The 20600-nt window shown below is 36.5% G+C and overlaps 1 protein-coding gene across 2 annotated transcripts in view; it reads right to left on the bottom strand.

Annotated features, from left to right (window-relative positions):
* COL9A1 (collagen type IX alpha 1 chain) overlaps window positions 1–20600 on the bottom strand; it is an 84556-nt gene that overhangs the window by 36139 nt on the left and 27817 nt on the right. For both annotated transcript variants that reach the window (XM_082731310.1, XM_082731311.1), the window contains 15 exons: window positions 20382–20435; window positions 20090–20125; window positions 18138–18161; window positions 17248–17301; window positions 15870–15923; window positions 15111–15143; window positions 14284–14340; window positions 12788–12841; window positions 8231–8284; window positions 5745–5798; window positions 2567–2620; window positions 1087–1140; window positions 871–924; window positions 682–735; window positions 217–270 (listed from right to left, as the gene is read on the bottom strand). In XM_082731310.1, the coding sequence (XP_082587436.1) occupies window positions 217–270; window positions 682–735; window positions 871–924; window positions 1087–1140; window positions 2567–2620; window positions 5745–5798; window positions 8231–8284; window positions 12788–12841; window positions 14284–14340; window positions 15111–15143; window positions 15870–15923; window positions 17248–17301; window positions 18138–18161; window positions 20090–20125; window positions 20382–20435 (744 nt within the window). The remainder of the gene's footprint in view (window positions 1–216; window positions 271–681; window positions 736–870; window positions 925–1086; window positions 1141–2566; window positions 2621–5744; window positions 5799–8230; window positions 8285–12787; window positions 12842–14283; window positions 14341–15110; window positions 15144–15869; window positions 15924–17247; window positions 17302–18137; window positions 18162–20089; window positions 20126–20381; window positions 20436–20600) is intronic.

Consider the following 20600-nt stretch of genomic DNA (forward strand, 5'->3'; position numbering starts at 1 on the left):
GGAGAAGAATGCAAAATACAAATTAAAGCTTAGTATAGTTATTAGGAAAGAGTTCCTTATTCAGGAAAAAAGTATAAAACGTAAAACTACAAAAATGTAAAACTAAGCCATCAGGTATCTTCCTGAAACTTAGCCAACTATTTTGTTTCTCTCTAAAATTCATATTTTCCAAATACTCAGCTAAATCAGTAAACATTTAAAGACCCAAATACTCACAGGTAAGCCCTGCAATCCTGCATCACCAGGAGGCCCAGGCTTCCCGGGTTCACCCTGAGAAAAGAAGTTTTTATTGCATCATTGAACCCGTGTGAATTGCTCTATGTCTTTCAAGTAAAGAAAGGACACAGGGCTTCTGTGTAGAAGGATTCTCCCTACAGGTGACCTTATGCGCACTTTTATGATATGATCCCGTTCAGGGCAGGGGCGGGTGGTGATACGGGATAGGGCAGATGGACTAAGGACATAAAATAAATCAAAACACACAATCTCTTTCAGCTGCTTTCATCGACAGGGCAATTCTACTGAGTTCCTAAAACCAAGTAAACATACTATTCTAAAAGTATTTCTGAGGTGACATTTGATGAAAAAACGGAGGAAAAAAGCCAAAACCAGCTGAGTAAATCTCCCTGTCATGTAGTCATGGAAATGCTGGGCTCGGTTTGCCAGGGTTACAAAAGCTACCTTTGTCCCAGGCATTCCAGGTATCCCGTCCCGGCCATCCACACCGGGCAAGCCCTAAAAAGACACAAAGAAACACATTGTGTCTTAGAAACAGTCACATTCTTCTTCCTTTCATTATTTTCTAAAGTTTTATTACAAGTTAATAATCACTTCAAAAAATGGGGTGGGTGACTACGGCGCAGGACATACCATGTCTCCTTTGGTTCCAGGGAGGCCAGGAATTCCTCTAGAACCTTGAGGCCCCTTGCAGGGTAGAGGGGAAAGGAGAGACAAGACAGGCTCATTCATCACGGCACTTTGGCCACATCAAAGAGGTAAGCATAATCAGCAGAGGACACCAGTAAGCAAGGTTTATAGTGATTAAGTAAGTAAGGTTTATAGTGATTAACACTGATCTGAACTCACTCTATCTCCCTTGGGACCTATTTCTCCTGGAGGTCCTCTCTGTCCTTGGTCACCCTGTATGAAAATAAAATGAAAAGCAAGAGTTACTTATTGATAGACTTTTGAAACTAGAGAACACCACCCATATTACCTATGACTGCTCTTTCATTCCAGTGCTTTGCTCTATCATGGGTGCCTAGCTCAAGAAATCATTTATAAAAATTACATCTTAAAATTTTATGTTGGGATAGGGATGATAGAGAATTACATGTCTTTTTATTTCATTTTCAATGTGTAAAGCTTCTGTGCCCTTTTGATGTATAGGTATAATAAAATTAAGATCCGTACTGTAGGTAATCTTAACATCAGTAACTATGTCTACATTATCAGCTAAACTCATTGACTATCATGGTGGGTTAAGGTTTGGGTCAGTTGCCAATCTTTTTTCCATATTATTTCATTCTCCCGGCAATAATAACGGTTTCTGTCAAAATTATCTGGCTAATGTTGATTTACGGTATAGGTGGTGATAGATGAGAGGATATGTCTTCCTTAATATAGCTTTTGTTGAACTGCAGAACTACTCTAAAACCTCAAATGGCTTCCTGTCACTATCAGATCAGTTCAAATTGCTCACATTGGCATAAAACACTCTCTACAATGTGATCGTCCTTTATCTATTCAATTTCATCTTCTCAACAGAAACTTTCCAAGCTAGGCAGTAACAATCCCTTAAACAACACATACCCCATTACCACCAATTACTCCCATCACGGAGTATCACCTAGACTCTGTCTGCTCCTTTCCCACCCAGAATGGCTTTCCATTTCAGCCTGCCTCTAGGATCCTCCTCTTAACCAGCAGTACCTCTATCTCATACTCCAGCGCTGGATCTTTTAACGTATGACAGAGTAATATTCTGTCTTCCCCACTGGGCCATAGGAGCTTGATAATTGAAAACTCTATTGTCTTTATACCTTTTCTACTTTTTTGGTGATAAAGGTGGTTATTATATGGGTGGCTTTTTTATTTATTTCCAGAAAAGGTGTGAGGCAGCCTATAATAATGACACATGTACATATAGCAGTCAAAATATAGAATATAGAAAATATAGAGAAATATAGAAAATATAGAGATCAAAAATCATAGAAAAGGAGCAAGAACCTGAAATGAGACAGTTACTGTGACTCTAAACTTCCTGGTAGCTGTAACAAAAGGAAAACACAGCAAACATAAAACTTAACAATTTGACTTCACCTACTTGAAAAACAAAAACCCTCATCAAGGCAAAAGAACATTTCTCTTTATTCAAGGAAGTGATGCTTATCTTAACTAAAATTTGTTTAAATAAATATAGAAACTATTGCCCATTTTTCCACTGTATTCACATGTAAAAGACACTTAAACACACACACACACACACACACACACAGCACTTTATCACTGGTCAGTCATTGCTAAATAACCTATCATTGGGTCTGGTAAAAGGAAAACTACTTACAGGTGCACCAGGAAGACCTTGAGGCCCAGGTTCTCCATCTAAGCCCCGAGCACCCTGCAAAAAAAAAAAAAAAAACAGCATAAAGAAATGAAATTGAAATCAGTCATTAAAGGGCACATCAGTCTTTCCATAGAACTTTAATAGCCAGATTAAGAAGGAGGTTTTGTGCCTGGAATAAAATCTGTATACATCAGTGTATTATTATACATCATATATAATATATCACTGTATATGTTATACCAGGGAGTATGCCATTGGACACCTCAGATATGAAAACACAATTTTACGTCTCCTCATCCCACCAAGAGTACTGACGGCCGATCTTTCCTACCACTCTGGATATTTTAAGTTCACATTGCAGCCATTTTTGATTGATGACATGAACTAAAAACACTGGTCCCTATTAAGGGAAGTTGGCAAACCTATGGCAGGAGGTTGGGTAGTTACCCTCCAGGATTCTCAGGATTCCTGTGCTTTTCATGAATGGTGAAGACTAAGGAGCCACCGAAAGAATAGAGCAGTTGCCATGGACTGTGCTGCAACCACAGCTGTGGGTAGGATTCTGTGATGCTGGATTTCTGCCAAGATCCACAATCTGAAGTCCAGTCATGTGATTTAGAAGAACGAATCATAATAAGGATTTGAATATCCCCCATTCCATCCTTGATAGACATTAGGTTCTGTTTATATAAAAATAATCCATCTATTTTCTTAACAACAGATTTGTCCTACCAAGGGATGGAAACTAGAGTTTTATAAATCTAATTATCTTGAAATCAGTTGTGACTTGGCTATACTGTAAATATCACCTCCTTAGTTAATAATAAGAATCAAAATGTGATTTTAAAACAAAAGTATGAGGGCTTTTTTTTTGGTGCTTTCTACATATACTGCCTGACAAAATACAACTCCCTTCTTCAAATCTTTTTCTCATCTGCTAAGTGAATGAGAAGGGTGACTGAAGTCAACAGGCCATTTCCTAATGAATAGGGTTGAGACAAGGAGATGATAAAATAAATGGAAAACAGTCAAAAGAGTGCTGGATGGTTGTCAGGCCAAGAAAACCAGGCAGACAGCATCTGTAGTGAGATTTAAGAATTAGAAAACCTTTGATAGAAGGTTCAGAAAAGGTAGAATCAAAGAAAGAACACCACTGAAGCAGAAGCACCACAGAGCCTTGAAATTCTTTGATCCCTAAAAACTAGAGCAGAGCAGAAAGCATTTTACATTCACCAGGGAAGAAAAGGTTTGGAAGACTCAAAAAAGACCTTGAATTCATCATTCACCCTGCGTTGTGAGCAAGGAGCCCAACCTTTGCATTACAGAATCGGCTGTGATGCGCTCACTCTCTCTTATTGCTGTTCAGCATGAGCTCAGACCCAAAATGCTGTTACTAGGCAACCACTCCAGGGGTCTGAGTTCATGAGAAGAGCTTCCTTTTTTTTTTTTTTTTTGTTATTGAAAGCAATTTGACAGAACTCAAAGGAAATGAGAAATTTTGAAAAATGCCAAGTAAAAAAATACCTCAAATAAAGAGCATATCAAGAACAGTAATCGGTTTCGAAGTGTGAGGTCACATACTTTAGATGATTTAAACCCAGAAAAAACAAAGGTCTAGGTATCAGCAACTTCAAAATAAATGGGGTTTATTTCTAATAACAGGAGATAAACACAAAATATTACTAAAGGTAATATGAATATAGAAACATGAAAAAATTTTTTAAAAACAGTATTTTTAGAAAAGAAATATTCTAGAGGAAATGGAAGAGTAAAACAGGCAGAATGAAAATACCTAGAAGGGACAACAAGGCTGAAAAACAATAAAGTTGAAGGAATCTGTCACAAAATAATTCCTTCCGTTTCCAAAACTGTTTATTTCTTTTAGAAAAATTTAAATTTATTTATTGAGCACCTACAATGTGCAAGTTATTCCCTCTTAGCTGTTAATAAAAGTCTCTGTGCTTCTGTGCGAAATGAAGCAAATTAGCCACAGAGGTTCTAAAGAGGAAGAGGCAAGGGTCAGCAGTGGTAGTGGACAAATTGCTTTTATTGTTTTTCCTGGAACCCACAAACTGGCTTTCCTAATATACTAAGTGGCAACCATTTTCTTAAAAATCTGATAGAGAAGCTGGGCACACCCCTACACACACACACACACACAGTGAGAAAAACATTTCTGAACACAACAGGAACATTCAGGTTTCCACTGTTTTCATTTTCACTCATCCAAGCATTTCCCATTCTTCATCCTCCACCAATGGGAACACGTCATCCTTCCAGGCCTGACATTCTTCTAATGCCACCTCATTCATGAGCCCTCCCAGTTCCCTGACCAAGAGTGGTCACTCCTTTGTCTTCACTCCCTCACACCACTTGCCCTCAAATTTATGTGTCTCTTTTACATGGTAGTTAGCCATCTACTCATTTGTTTCTCCCAATGAATAACAAATTTGAAGTCCTTTTCCTCTTTGAATCTCCCCACCATCTCACAGTGCCTTGCTATGGAAATGGTAGGAGAATCTGGTTTTTGAGACTGGGCTAAGAACAGGTCGGAAGTGCAGGGAGTATTCTTGTTGGGGACAGAGCTCAGCGATCAGCCCGGAGGGAAAGCCATGGATGGTCCTCGTGTCCTTGGGGAGATCTTGCCTTCTCTTGCCTCTCCCTTTCTATCCTCTCCTGTCTTTGCTTTGATTTCCAGTATTAACTATTAATAATGATGAAGATGTAAAAAGGTAACATCCCTGTTTATTCCTATCTACCAAGATAATTTAAAATATATAGTACATAAGTATCACACATACTACTCACTTCTGTCATCTATGTTTATAACAGAAATGTGAAAACTTAACCAAATATCTACTAAGCAACTAAGAAATTAAAAAATGATGTTGCTGAGGGGCGCCTGGGTGGCTCAGTGGGTTAAGCCACTGCCTTCGGCTCAGGTCATGATCCCAGGGTCCTGGGATCGTGTCCCACATCGGGCTCTGTGTTCGGCAGGGAGCCTGCTTCCCTCTCTCTCTCTCTCTCTGCCTGCCTCTCCATCTACTTCTGATCTCTCTCTATCAAATAAATAAATAAAATCTTTAAAAAAAAATGATGTTGCTGAAAATAAGATATTTTTAAATGGGAAAATTTTTAAATATTTATACATTTTGATATCCTATCATCATCATCTTACTTTTTCTCCTTTGGCCCCAACTATGCCAGTGACGCCTCTTAATCCCTGGGCTCCCTGGGGGGGAAAGAAAAGAACAGTGAATTGTTTTAGTTGAAGCACACACTTATTTATCTCATCACAAAAGTTGCTCCAGAAGGAGGTTAACATAACCAAAGGTAACATTAAGAAATAGTGACATCATGTAAACAAATGTTTCTAGTTTAGAAAGAAAAAAAAATACAAGGAGAATTCTTCTGATGCTAAACACTCTTCTGAAACTCTGAAGACATACACAAACCTGGAGAGGAAGCAATTAATGATGACAAAAAAGTAAACATTATTATCATAAGAAAACCACAATCATGTATTTTGACTTACTTTTTAACTCAGATACAGAATACATTGCCATTTCTACTTCCTTCATGATTTGTAACTTAGTTACATGTAAGATGATTGTGATTTTAAACCTTGGAGTTCATTTCTCCCCACCAATGTATGCCGTCAAAGGCCATTCAATTTCCAGGGTCCACAAAAGCTTCTGACTATACATAGAGCTGAAATCTCTACTGACCACTAGGAGTCACTACACCACCCGTATGGCATTCTACATTCCCACCTGGAGCAGCAGGAATCCATCTCCCCCCATCTCCGGCAATGGAGTGGGTAAGCCTAAAAATAAGGCTGTGAGTGTGATTTCTAGAATCTTCTTCAATACTGAAGCAGCTGGGCTCCAGGAGTGGATCCTGTAAAGAGTGAGCCTACGTGTTCTCCTGGGAACAGCAGCAGGTAGATGCCCCTTCAGGAAGGTAGAGCAACCACTTCTAAGTAATTTGCTAACGGTGTGCTGTGCCTGGCTTCAGATCAAGTAGCTCTAGGCCAGTCAATCTCTTGGCCTTGGAGTAAGTGGGGCAGTTCTCTGGCCAACTGGGCCTGCGTCCAGATAAGTCACAAATTTGTGTAGATCAGTTAGGAATGACCTGACTGTGTAAGATTATCCAGCACAGGATAACCACTTGAGATATAAAATGTGGCCATATCAGATTCAAACTGCTCTTTCTGAAGATAATTCTACAAAAAGAATTCCAAAAATATTTGGGCCAATGGCAGTGACATGAGAATGCCATGTATTATCTCTTAAGGTGACTACTTTGAAGGACAAAGCTTGTGTATAAATGTTTCCAAAAGCATATAGCTTTAAAAAAAAATCTGTGCATTGCTTTATAGATGTACATTTAAAAAGTAAACATTTGTGAAGTTTATAGAAACATTTTGGTAAGCCTACTGCCAAACATCAGAACGTCAGCAAGCATTAACAATAGTCCCCAGTAGACCACTTGAGCCAGGCAGATCCCAACAGATATCCTTAATCTGTGAAAACATTTTTAAATGCTGCTTGCAAAATCCTGTTCTGAGGATTTGGGGGATGGCTTAAAAATAATTTAGGTCCCCACTAAATTTTCATCAGATCAAAAAAAAAAAAAAAAAAAGCATATGTCTCGCATACTATTTCTATCTCTCTCTTACCAAATAGAGCCATCTCCTTGTCTCCTTTCAAAGGCTCAGGGAAGACAAGCTTCTGAAATAAACACCTTGTATTCCTCCAGGTTTTCTTAAAGTTCTCATGTAGCTTAAAAGCAGTGACCATTTCTTACAAATGCTCAAATCCATCTCCTCTAGCTCGAATTTCTTTCAGCTCTGGGGTAAGTATTAATCCACACAGCTCCCTGAACTCTTTTGTAAAAGGCCAGTTGTTTGGAGGAAGAGCAGAGCAGGGCAAGGAATGATGGCCCTATGTTTGTCCTCCCTAACCTAAGCCTGTCCCTCACCTAGCAAAGACCTTAGCTAGCTACAGTGTTCAATGAATATTCAGAAATTATTATTTCCATAATTGTTAACTACTCATCTTGACAAGAAAAAAAGTGTGGCAATTCTACTTTTGTATACAAAAGTAATGTAAATTTTGACGTAGCAAACACTTTAAATCGAAGTATGGCAATGTCCCAAATTACCTCATTGTGCGTATAATTGCAGCAATCTGCCAAAGCACAAGGGACTAACTTTTTATTAAGAGACCTGATTATAAGCAATTAAGAATGTTCTAATTATAATGATTATATGCTGGCATAAGGTACATTAAATCCAGTGGTTGAGGTACCTTCTGCGTATTCAGGGTACATGAAATTTTCTATATCGTGTGAAAGTACCATAGAATATAAAAGACATATATCAACCTCTGTGTTCAATATTTGCTTTCAGATTGCCTAGCCCTAAAATCTAGTAAGTGAACATACGTAATTGTAGGTAAAATTTTTCTGTTAAAATGGTGCTTGATTTTACAATGAGGATTCTTCCTATTTTGAAAAAATGGTAAACTCCCAATGCTGGCTTGGTGGGAAAATATGTTAATATAATACTATTAATCCAAACGCTAAACAGAAAATATTCCGTTAGTCGTGAAAAAAGAATATTTGCATATCCAAGTTAAATATTTTTAAAGAATACTTTACTGGAGGTCCCTGAGCTCCAACTTCTCCTTGTTCCCCTTGGTCCCCTTCTTCACCCTAATAAACAACAGAAAAGCACGCCAAGTGTTATTCCACCAAATGAGCATAGATAGATAACTCAGCACATCTGAAATTCACTTGGCATCCCCTGAGTTATGTTACCATACTTTCTTAAATTAGTTTATATGAGTAATCCATATTCATTGTAGGACATTCAGAAAATACAGAGAAGTTTACAAATAAGTCACCCAAATCCCACCTTTCAACTATAAATAACCAGTAACATCTTAGACACTTCTCTATAAAGGGGTGAATGGGGAGGAAAGGACAGAGAGAGAACATAAATATATATTCACGTTCTCAGTGTGTGTGTGTGTGGAGGGGGGGTGTTACTAGGAAAATATGATCATCGTATGCAAACTTTTCCATCAACTACAATATTATTCATTTGAGATTTTCATTTTTTACTTCTCTTATTATAATTTTTCTACCATATATAATTCTTTAAAAAGCATTTAAATCAGTCTTTCTTTTTATGGCTTATACCTTTGATGTCTCCCACAGAAAAGCTTTCTTCACCTCCTGAATATATCAATATTCATCTGTATTTTTCTTCTATAATTCTATAGTTAAACTTCTTAAATGGAAACCTTTAATTGATTTTAACATAAAATATAAAGTAGAAATCTATCATTTTGGAGGTGGGTGGGGTGATCAGGTACAAGGGTGATGGGCATAAAGGAGGGCGTGTGATGGGATGAGCACTGGGTGTTACATGCAAGCGAGGAATTACTGAATTCTCCATCTGAAACAAATGATGTACTATATGTTAGCTAGCTGAATTTAAATTTAAAAAAAGAAATCTGTCATGTTGTCATGTTGTTTTTTTCTTGTTTTTTTCTGGTAATTGCTCACCTTCTCTAATCTCATTTACTGAATGCAAGATTCTCTCCACAGAGCCTGGAAAATCCTTCTTTAACATATAGTAAATTATGAATATACTTGTTTCTAGATTTCCTACTCTGCTCTTCTGATCTGTTGTATGAATTTGTCAATCTCACATCTTAATTATTGAAATTTTATAATACATTTTAATTTCAGATAGAATTCCTTTACCTTTGTTTTTCTTTTATGGTTACTCTTATCTTTCAGTTTTTCCTAAATGTTTGCTCTTCCAGATTAACTTTAGAAGTATCTGGAAGATCTTCACAAAAAAACTACTTGCTTTATATTAGGACTGCTCTGAACTAAAAGATTAATATGGAGAGAACTAGAATCCTTACAATACTGAGTCTATCTTGGAACTCAATGTATCTCCCTATTTAATCAAATCTTTTACTTTCCTTCAATAAAGCTTTGTTCTTTTCCTCATGTTGGTTTTGAATATTTAAATTTGAATATTTAAATATTTAAATTAAATATTGACTATTTGGTGGTGATTGCCAATGGAATCTTCTTCCGTGTTGTTTTCTAGCTAATTATTGTTTGACTTTTTGATATTAATTTTATAACTTCTGATATGCTTTAAAATGTTAGTATATTCTGAAAAGAAATCCAACTGCTGTTTCATACCGAAAGATCACTTGACTGACTCTGAAAAAAAATTATTATTCCCTCTGACAAGTTTTTTTTTTTTTACAGAAATACACTGCCCTACATGTCCTGTAGTAATGAATGTCTTAAATTGTAAAATTAATCATGAGAAAAATTCCTCATTTTTAATATTATGTGCATAATATTATATAAAAATCTATTCCTATTGTTTCTTTATTACATATTTCAATTCACCCATGTTCTTGTTCTATAGATTATACCTTATAGTGCTTGTCACACACACACACACACACACACACACACAGAAATGCAGAAAATTAAATGGCAATATTAATATAGAAACATAGAAACTTTGGGCATAAATGCAAAGAACTAGGTTATGCCTAAGTCATTTATATTTGACTTTTGAATCAATTATACCTAGTGGTTTCAGTCTCATAATTTTACTCAGATTATATTCCATAAAAACATCTGACTGATAGCGAGGAGAGGTAGTCCCAGTGGGAAAGCCAATGAATTAGCTATTTCAAGGAACGGATAAGCAACACATTTGTGTAATTAAATGCTACCTGTATGTCCCTGCCTAACTATCAAAACAACAGTGACTGATATGTGCACAATAAGCTTTCATTAGCAAGGTTTGGGGTATTTTCTTTTCTTTTTTCTTTTTTTTTTTTAAGATTTTATTTATTTATTTATTTGACAGAGAGAGAGATCACAAGTAGGCAGGACCCTGGGATCATGACCCAAGCTGAAGGCAGAGCCTTTAACCCACTGAGCCACCCAGGTGCCCCAGTTTGGGGTATTTTCCTACAGATTCCAGGATAAGCCCTGGAGTAATATAGATGATTTAACTATCTCACCAGCAGGTGAGTAGCACACAACTAATCAATCAATAACCACAACATAATGACAAATTTAGGAACAGCAATTTGTTATCATTTTACTGAAAGATTGTTGACCATTCGTTTATTTACAAATTTTAAAATCTTTGTTAACTAATTTGTAGAGTAAATTCAAGGCAAAATTGTGAACCCACTTTCAGTTTACAGTTCAGTGCATCGATTACCCTTTTAAGGTTCATTTTTTAATGAGTTATTGTCACCCTTTCGTCCCAAGTAAATTTTCCTTTTTTTTTTTAAGATTTCATTTATTTATTTGACAGACAGAGATCACGAGTAGGCAGAGAGGCAGGCAGAGAGAGGAGTAAGTGGGCTACCCGCTAAGCGGAGAGCCCAAAGTGGGGCTCGATCCCAGAACCCCAAGATCATGACCTGAGCAGAAGGCAGAGCTTAACCCACTGAGCCACCCAGGCGCCCTCAAGTAAATTTTCAAAGACAACACTGAAAGGTGTGAGTGACACAGCATGTGAAATAAATTAAAGGAGTTTTCAACAATGACTAATAAAAGTTTGGCCAATTTTCTCACACACCAAAACTTCACTAAAATCAAGCCAAATTTGAGAGTCTGGATAACTAACTTGTACAGGTGTCAACAATAATTGGTTTCCTGAGGAGAGGGGGAAAGTATTCTAATTGACACCTCTATCCCCAAATGGGATTGTATATGTGCTGCCAAAGAGAGCACCCCCAAATGGGATTGTAAAAGTTCCCCTAAAGAAAAGCGGTCACTAAAAGAAGAAGGAAGGGAGCATGGCATCAAAAATAATAGAAGTCTGCCAAATCTGTTTGAAACATGCATTACCTCGTGAATATCTTTGGGTATAATGTAATATCCTTACACATATTTTTCTGTGGTTAGATAATATTCTATTGCATGGCCATGTCACACTTAATTTAGCCAGTCTCCTGTGGTTGGACATTTTTTTTTTTTTCAGTTCTGTTCTCCTGGCACTTAGAATAAACTCTGACACACAGCAGGTACTTTAAAAATATTTGTTGAATTTTTTCTATTATGAATTTCAAGATTGAAAGGAGGAATGAACAGGCAGAAAAGTCTCTGAAGTACTCAACTTTTTTCTACTTTCTCCAATTTGACAGTAAGAACCCAGGTGTTACAGTCCAGATAAAAAAAAATGCCTTAATTACTCAGGGCCCAAGTAGTAAAAGACTAGAAATAAGTGTCCAAACTGTAACAGGGTAGGGAAAATTGGCTTACTTATCCTGATTATCTCAGGTTGTTCAACAGACTGATTTTAGCTAGAGTTCAAGGATATCAATGCCTGACAATATAATAAATTGCCTCTTCAGTTCTTAACTTCCAAAGAAAAAGACTAATTTTCCACCCAATAAAGGTCTAGAAGGACATAGTCAACAATGTCTAGAAAACCCACATTAATAAGAACAGTTTGGCTTTGTAAAATATCACAGAACTAGCAGACAACATTTCTGTTATGCAGGAAGTCAAATTCTTAGACATTTAAAGCCAATATGCACCAGTGGATTTTTAAAAGAGCAAGTCAGTCATCATACTTTAAATTTCTGCCTTGGGTTCTCTGCAAGACACACCAGCCTCAATGCAAGTTGTGCTACAGATTCTGTCTTTCTATCCTGACAACTATTTAAGTCTATCATTCACTTCCAGATTACCCAAAATCTAAATTCTCTTGAAATGGAGTCAGAAACAGACAAATTATTTCAGAACTGAAATGAGAAGCTATCAGCTTTCAACCTCCTGTTTGCTAGTGTCAGCGACACGTTGTAAAATATTACACGTGTCATAAAATTTTGTTTAGTGGAGTGGAAAAGCTAGCTGAATGATGTTTTGACTATCAAAAGCATCAAGGAAAAAAAGCTGAATGTGATTGATTTCAAAAGGAAAGCAAGGGGCAGCAACACAAGAAAGAATGAATTGTCTGGTGTATTATTGTTTTTTGTAATTGAACAACATGAGAATATTGCTTAGTCAGGATATTGATGCATCTACTGAAAACCTGTCAATCATCATTTGAAAAGGAATGAAAAAATATCATGCTTTCTTATTCCTTATAATATGTTGTACTACTTCCTAAACACAACTTACCCATTAAATACTCATTATCCTTACCTTGTGACCTTGTCTTCCAGGTTCACCAATTTCTCCTTTAGCCCCTTTATGACCCTAAAAATGCATAAGTAACAATAAATAAATAAATTAAAAAATAATTCTATTGGGTTTGTTACAGAAAGTGGTCAGGAGGTTCATAAAGTGATTTGTTTCCCTAAACCTGCGTCAGTGTGCTACAAAAAAAAAGTTATGTCACAAAGAAAATGACTGCCTTCAACAACCTTAACAGTGCCATGTGTATTACATGACTGGTGTATATGGTAAATACTAGCTTTAGTTAATAGAAAAACACTGTTCTAGAATAACAAAGCTTCATTACCTGGTTCGCCCACATGATTTATCACCAGCTGGTCCCCAGATCCCTCTATCCCAGACTTCCTCTCAGAGTTGGGTCAAGAGCAACAAGTCTTCTCCAGCATCAGTAACTTTCTCCTCGGAGATGACAGTCCTGACTGAGCTTAGCTGGCTGTTCCCTGCTCTCTCTGTGCTGCTCCAAAATCCCTCTGCCTCCTCCTCTATACCCACCTCCTTCCTGGAGATGGAAGAAGGGCTGGTATGAGAAGGGGAGCTCCCCCGATGCACAACTTACACCTCTTGTACACAATTATAAGTGCAAAGGGAAAGCCATAAAGGGCAGTCCCTGAAAGCTGCATAGTACGAGAAGAAATCCCTGTATCTTCTTGTCAGGCTGCCTGTTCTAAGCATATGTGTGCTTCGGGTGGTAATATGAGGCAAATGGGAAATGAACATTCTAAAATTAAGTCTGTCAGAGCTTTCACCCTCGGAGACTTTCTTATTGTGAAAGTGGAGGTCTTGGAGAAAAATAAGACACCAATCCAGGACAAAATCTTCTGTAGTTGTGGAAACCCACTAAAACTCACCTTAGAGAAAACCATAATTGGAAAACCAGTGCCCTGGTGCCTTTCAGATCATAGGAGAATTCCTCTGGTCTGGAATTTTCAAAATCACTTCAGACTCATAGGCTAGAGAGAAAAAGCCACTTAACCCCAACATTTGGAGGTTTTTTAATGGGAAATTTTGAAGTAATTATGATACAGAGTGAGAGAAAAACATTTTGTGGAAGTCTCTTTCCTTGGCTATGTTGCACTGTTTTCCCAATTTTTTAACTAAAATAGATTCAAATACATTATGTGTATAATTGCTCCCCAATCTTCCCCATAGGAAGCAAACTTCAGAGCCTTAATTTGGTGTTACAGCATCTCTCCAGCCAGTACATTTTACTGGTATTTCCTCCCTGAACAATGAAAGCACTGTATAATCAAACATCCACGTCTCATGTACCTGCCAGGGGAGCCAGCTGAAGTTATAGGACTGAAGAAGGACCACAGACTAAGCCAAAGAAAAAACAAACACAGACTTGCCTAATCTTGCAAAATGGGGTCTTACACCAGAAAGGCCAGTACTTACAGGAAAGGATCTAGTTTTTTCCTATGGTTAATACTCTTGAATATAAAATACTGAAATTATTCTCTTACCCTCATGCCTGGTAAGCCTGGATATCCTGAGCGACCTGGTGGACAGGAATTGGGACACTGCGAAGGAGAGCGAGAGAGAGGTAGAGGGCATAAATTAGAGCCTCCCTTCATGACAAAATGGTACTGTTTTAGGGATTGCAGCTTTAGAATTCCAGTATAATTCTATTCATTAAATAAGTCTGAATACCCCTTCTTTTCAATATTTCATTTTTAAACTCAGACATATTCCTAGCTTACAGAAAAGTACAGAGAATAGAACAAGCTCTCCCCGTGTGTTCACTATCCAGATTAAATAAGTGTTAATATTTTGCCATATTTATTTCAGATTTATTAAAGAAATAAAATGTTTCCAGACCTCGTATACCAAATGTTTCCAACCTAGTGTACCACAACCTGATCCTTTTCTCTTCCCCCACCACCAGAACAGCTCTATCCTGAGGTCCACAAGCCCTTGTCAAATTGGCCAAAATTGCATTTAGTACAGTTTGCCAACATCATGTGAATATTAGTCTGTAAGTAAAACAAGTCTCAGAGGGAGACATTGGACTTCTAGCTTCGGAAATTGGGGTGCTATGGTGAAAACGATGCTTTAGTCATAAAGCAAAAAAGACTTTGGAGAAACAAAAGCATTTCCATAATGAAAACTACATACAGTCCAAGTGTATACAAACCACCAGCCCACTAGGGCTCTGGATTGCTCTGCTATCCAAGTAGAGTAAAACACAGAAATACAACATATTCCGGCAAGACAATTTTAAAGAGAACTCATCTAAAGATTACGTGGTCTTTGACTTAAACAGTATTTTGTTCAAAGGTAAACATCTTACCAAGGGATCTCCTTCATGAAAGCCAATTGTTCCCTAAAGAAAAGAAAATATTAAAGTTAAGAATCTAGTTACATACCCTACTCAAACCCACTAATAACAGAAAGTCCATTGGACAAAAATATAATAAATATATTTGTTCAATAGAATATAAGGGATGAATAGCAACATACAATATGCTAATATTCTAAAAACCTTGACTCATGAAAATATTCCTTTTTCAGCTCAGGTTGGGATCTCAGGATTATGGGATGAGCCCTGCCTTGGGCTCCACTCAGCGGGTGGTCTACTTGAGGATTTCTCTCCCTTTCCCTTTGCCCCCTTCCCCAAATTATATGCTTTCTCTCTCTCAAATAAATAAACACATCTTTTAAAAACCTGAGAAGAAATAAAATATGAATTATCTCCTATTTAAACTCCTATTTTAAAAATTGCTTACTGTGTAAAACCTTTGTAAAAATTAGTTCATTTGAAAATGTCCCTTTTATACATCCAAGTGTTAAGCATTTGAGAAATCACAAATGCCAAAAGACTTCAAATATATGAGTAAGCCATTCTCTGAAAAAAACACCTTTTAAATTATTGTTATTCCGTGACTTTTTTGGCCTAAAATTCCCATAGTCTGAATGGGTGAAAAAATTTATAGCCATTTTGGAATTTTAGAATGATTACTTGATTAACAAGTACTTCCATTTTGGGTTCTTAGGTTTCTTTAATCCTAAACTCTCAGACACAGGAAAATTCAGGCTGCAAACAACTTACACTGGGTCCTGGAGGGCCAGGGGGCCCAGGCGGTCCTCTTCTCCCAGGGTCACCCTAAGTTATTTGAAAATTGTGACACAGTGGTTATACACATGTCAAAACACAGTGCATAAGATTGGTGAGGCATGAGAGACTATTACGAGAAACCCCCACAGAGCTCAGCCATGCGTAGACCTGCCACGAAAATCGATGGGTGGCCCATAATCCAATTAGCTCCACAAAACTGGAAGGATAAAGGAGTTCCAGTCTCACCAAAGCAATAAACAAGGCAGAAGGAGATTTGGGGGGGGGGGGGGGGAATCCAATTCTTCTCTAAAGAATGATCACTTTATTCTGAAAACAAACTGGAAACACAACATATTTTTCTAGTTGATTTACAGAGGAACTAGAACAGACAATATTGCCAGTGCCATCCAGATAATGGTAGCAAAAGGAGGCTTGCACCCGAAGCTATGGAATGGAAGGCTAATCTGTGCAATGCCAGACTCTCCCTGGTACTGTCTACCCACAGCTGTTACTTGGCCTGTCGCGTACCCTCTTGCAAATGGGATAAAAGATCAAAGATGGCTAAATTCAAATGAAAATAGATTTTGATTTGTCTTAACATACAGAATTTACTCCTTGCATACTTATTCCTTTTTATATTTCTACCGTAAGAAGTTAAAAGCATCTTACAATTAATTTAACCTTACAACCATTTCATTTATTCATCTGTTCAGTGAATAATTTTACCAAATAGTAAGACATACTTACTATACTATAGTATAGTAATATACTATTACTATAGTAAGAGAAGCAAGAAGAAATATAGAACACGGGTCTCCTATTCTCAATGCGTTTACAATTATCTATCCTCCACATAACGTCACTACTTCTCAACAATCCTGAAATATTTATTGGATAGTAACATCAAGAACTTATTACCAGCAATTTTTCCTACAGAGCTCAGCTCTTTTATTACTTAATGTTAAGTTCTGTTGGTTCAATTATAATTTAATGATCCTAACATAAATAAACATGGCAATAATTTTTGACTGTTCACTTTTCATTTCATGCAGTGAGACTAATACAAAAGACACGGGACCTTAATTCCAGCTGAGAGTCTATTAGGTGGAGGAGACACACCTTTGATTGATCACTAATTCTGGAAGTTGGGAAGAAAAGTTTAGCTGGTAACTTTGGGAAAAAAATTTAAAATCACTCTACAGAAATGAGGTAGCATTATCATCGCCGGTTCCCATCAATATTGTGATCTAGAATGAAATTCATCATTTTTTGGATTTGCAGGAGAAAGCATACAGTTAGGGCAATTTGCCTTCCAGAATGATGTCTTCTACTAAATCAGCAAATGTCTATCAAAATGCACTGCAGTACTCACAACTGGTCCAACACGGCCAAGCTCTCCAGGGAGTCCTGCTGCCCCAGGAGGACCCTGTATATACACATGCAATGGAATATTACTCAGCCATAAAAAAGAATAGGATCTTGCCATTTGCAACAAAACAGATGGACCTAGAGGGTATTATGCTAAGTGAAATAAGTCAGACAGAGAAAAACAGATACCATATGATTTCACTTGTTTGTGGAATCTAAAAAACAAAGCAAACAAAGAAGCAAACAAACAACAAAAAACCAAACTCTTAAATACAGAGAACAAACTGGTGGTTGTCAGAGGAGAGATGGGTGACAGTATAAGGTACAGAATTCCATGATAAAAAAGTAAGTCACAGAGACAAAAAGTATAGCATAGAGAACATAGTCAATAAGATGGTAAAAATACTGGTGACAAATGATGACCACACTTATTGTGGTGGATGTGGGTGATGTATAGAATTGTATATTGGACACCTGAAATTAATATAACACTGTATGCTAATTACACTTCAATGCTTAAAAAAGTATAATTCTAAATAAAGAAAGAAAGAACATGGTGACTTATGGATATTTTTACAATCTATCATAAATGATATCAAATTTGATAAGTAACTGATTGATTTAGGAGTATCTATCTGTCCTAGCTTTGGTTTCCAGTGACACAATAATTCATCTGACCAAATTTTCATTACATAAAATGGAACAGAAATTTCTAAAATGAATAAAATTTTTTATTTAGCAGAACAGAGGTGTGTCATAGTAGCCACCTAAAGTCATGTATGTAGGACACTATAAATACCACTGGGTAGTGTCCGTTGAAGAGTTAAGCTTGGAAGCTGAGAAATTGGCCATTGTTATAGACTAGGAAGAAATAAACCAAGAGATGATACTTACAGGGGGCCCAGGAATACCACGGCCCTAAAAGGTTAAAATAGAAATTATTATGGTAAGTGATTTAAACTTAGTATAAATGCAGATAGATATAACTCAGTTCAAAAAGAAAGTATAAATTTTGTCACTAAATAAATATATGATGTTCATTCTAAAGAAAGGACTATGAATAAAGAAAAGTAAACATGGCTCTCCTTCTAAAGGAAGAAGCTTGCTTCAGCACCTCAAATATAGCTTGAACATCTAAGCTAACTGATAATACTTTTTCCAAACTTGTTTTTAAGAAAATCAAAGTAAAGAATTCATTCGTGCTTGTCTTCAGAACTTAGCATCACTCACAAAGAAGCACATCACATCCTGACAGTTTAAAGATTTTTTTTTTTTTGGCTGTGTTTAATAAGAAATCTGCATTAAAAGCAATACAGTGTACTGCTTTATAATGTATAATGTGTTGTTTGGAAATCCCCCCAAACATTCAGCACGGAAAGGCAGGGAGTAAAGACTAGAAACCACCCTCTTTTGACAAGTAGGACTGTTTCCAGACACCAAATCCAACAGATGAAAATAAAATGGTGTCACTCCAGAAATTTCTTACTACGGGATCCTAATCTAATATCCTGAATTTGATCTTAAAGCTAATTATTTTGTCTCCCTCTCCTTTGTAATTTATCTCTATAGCAACACCAAACTGCATATAATCAAGGATTGAAATCACATCTTATTTATCCTTCTAGCCTCAATTCCTACTACAGGAACCAGTATATGCTAAACCCTAACTATATGCTTGTTGAACTTCCTATAACTGAACACCAGCTGCCTAAAATCCCTTTTTCTCTATCTTTGCTTTCCAGGTTCAATATCCCCCCATTGGGAATCCTCATTACTCCTTTCTCTCCTACATTGACTTAAATAACTTTTATTCACTGCTATCTCTGATACCGTGTTCATGTTAGCTTTTCATTCCTGTCTTCCTTTTCTAAAATATCCATATATGAATCATTTAGTGGAATCAGTGTGCACCCTGTGATAATGATGTTACGATTTCCATTATTCAGGCAGCCAAAACAAGCACGAATTTCAGATGAGCAGTATGTTTTAATAATAGGTGGGGCTTTTTCAAAGTATTTCAAGGCATTTGAAAAATTACTCCTATTTGATCATTTTAATATGTAAATCAATTCAGGAAATAAGAGTTATGCTTAAAAATACCAAAGTAATCAATAAGTTATTTCACTATCATAGCTCTAAATGTTTGACAAATTTCAAATTTCACTTAGTTTTTTTTTAAAAAGACATCTCTATAAGATGTTGAGCTCTGAAAGGAAAAATATGAAGGAAAGGCCAGCAAGCTATTTCACTTCTGAAAATAGCCTCATAATGGAAAAGTTGACAGACAGTGAAATATGGCCATGAAAACAGTGCAAACAGAAAACAAAGACCAAAAATACAGATTAATGACAAGAACAAAAGAGAAATAAAGAGCAAAATAGAAAGGAAAAATAGCCTGAGAACCTAGCCCTCTTATAAATAGAAAATACAAAAATCAGCCAGAGTGGGCAATGCAGGAAAGGACTAACCAGGGAATCAGGCTGGTAATTATATCTGATGGTTACATTCCATCCGAGATAAAACCAGTCGTGAAGAAAGTGGTTTGATATTATGGTTTAAAAAATCGACGATTTATATTTGCTGTTATTATGCAAGAAATGTTTTCCATCAAGAGGCCTGAAGGGGGAGTTACCTATTGGGAGACACCATCTGTAAGCAGACATATGTATTTTATACTGTGCTTTCAAATTTCTCTAAAGGTTCTCTACTCATACTAAGAAATGCTTACCATAGCAGATAAGTCGTGAACTCCTTTGTGATGCATATTATGCCAAAAGCTGCATTTAAACATTTCACAATGACAGGAAAAGACAGATTTTCAATTCTGTCACTTTACAGTTACTTACTGGAAATCCACGAGATCCAGGAACACCAGGTTCTCCCTAAAAATAAAAAGAGCTTCATTGTACTTAGCTTTTTGTATCATGAATATGTAAATATGTAAATTGCATAAATTTTGAAATCATTAAAACACTCCATCTTGATGTTTTTAATTTAATTCAACTAAAACACGATTTTAGTTGAAGTACATTTCCTCTGTTTCATAACTGATTTTTCAGTTGATTTGCAAACACTATAATAAAATTATACTTCAGCATCTAACTAATACCAGTAATTAATACCAGGCGGCTCACTTACTTTTTGTCCTCTTGGTCCAACAGAACCAGGGGATCCATCAGGTCCTGTTAATCCCTAACAAAGGAAGATGATGTTAGAACTATTATAGCATCCTTAGGCAAATAATTGCATTTTATTTATTGTACAGAATGGTTATCTTTGTATGATATAAATATTTACAAAGAAATACTTTCCTATATTCTTATTCAAAGCTAATGTTTAACATGAAATCTGCCTGTT

This window comes from Mustela nivalis, assembly GCF_964662115.1.
Source record: "Mustela nivalis genome assembly, chromosome: 5".
Classification (NCBI taxonomy): domain Eukaryota; kingdom Metazoa; phylum Chordata; class Mammalia; order Carnivora; family Mustelidae; genus Mustela; species Mustela nivalis.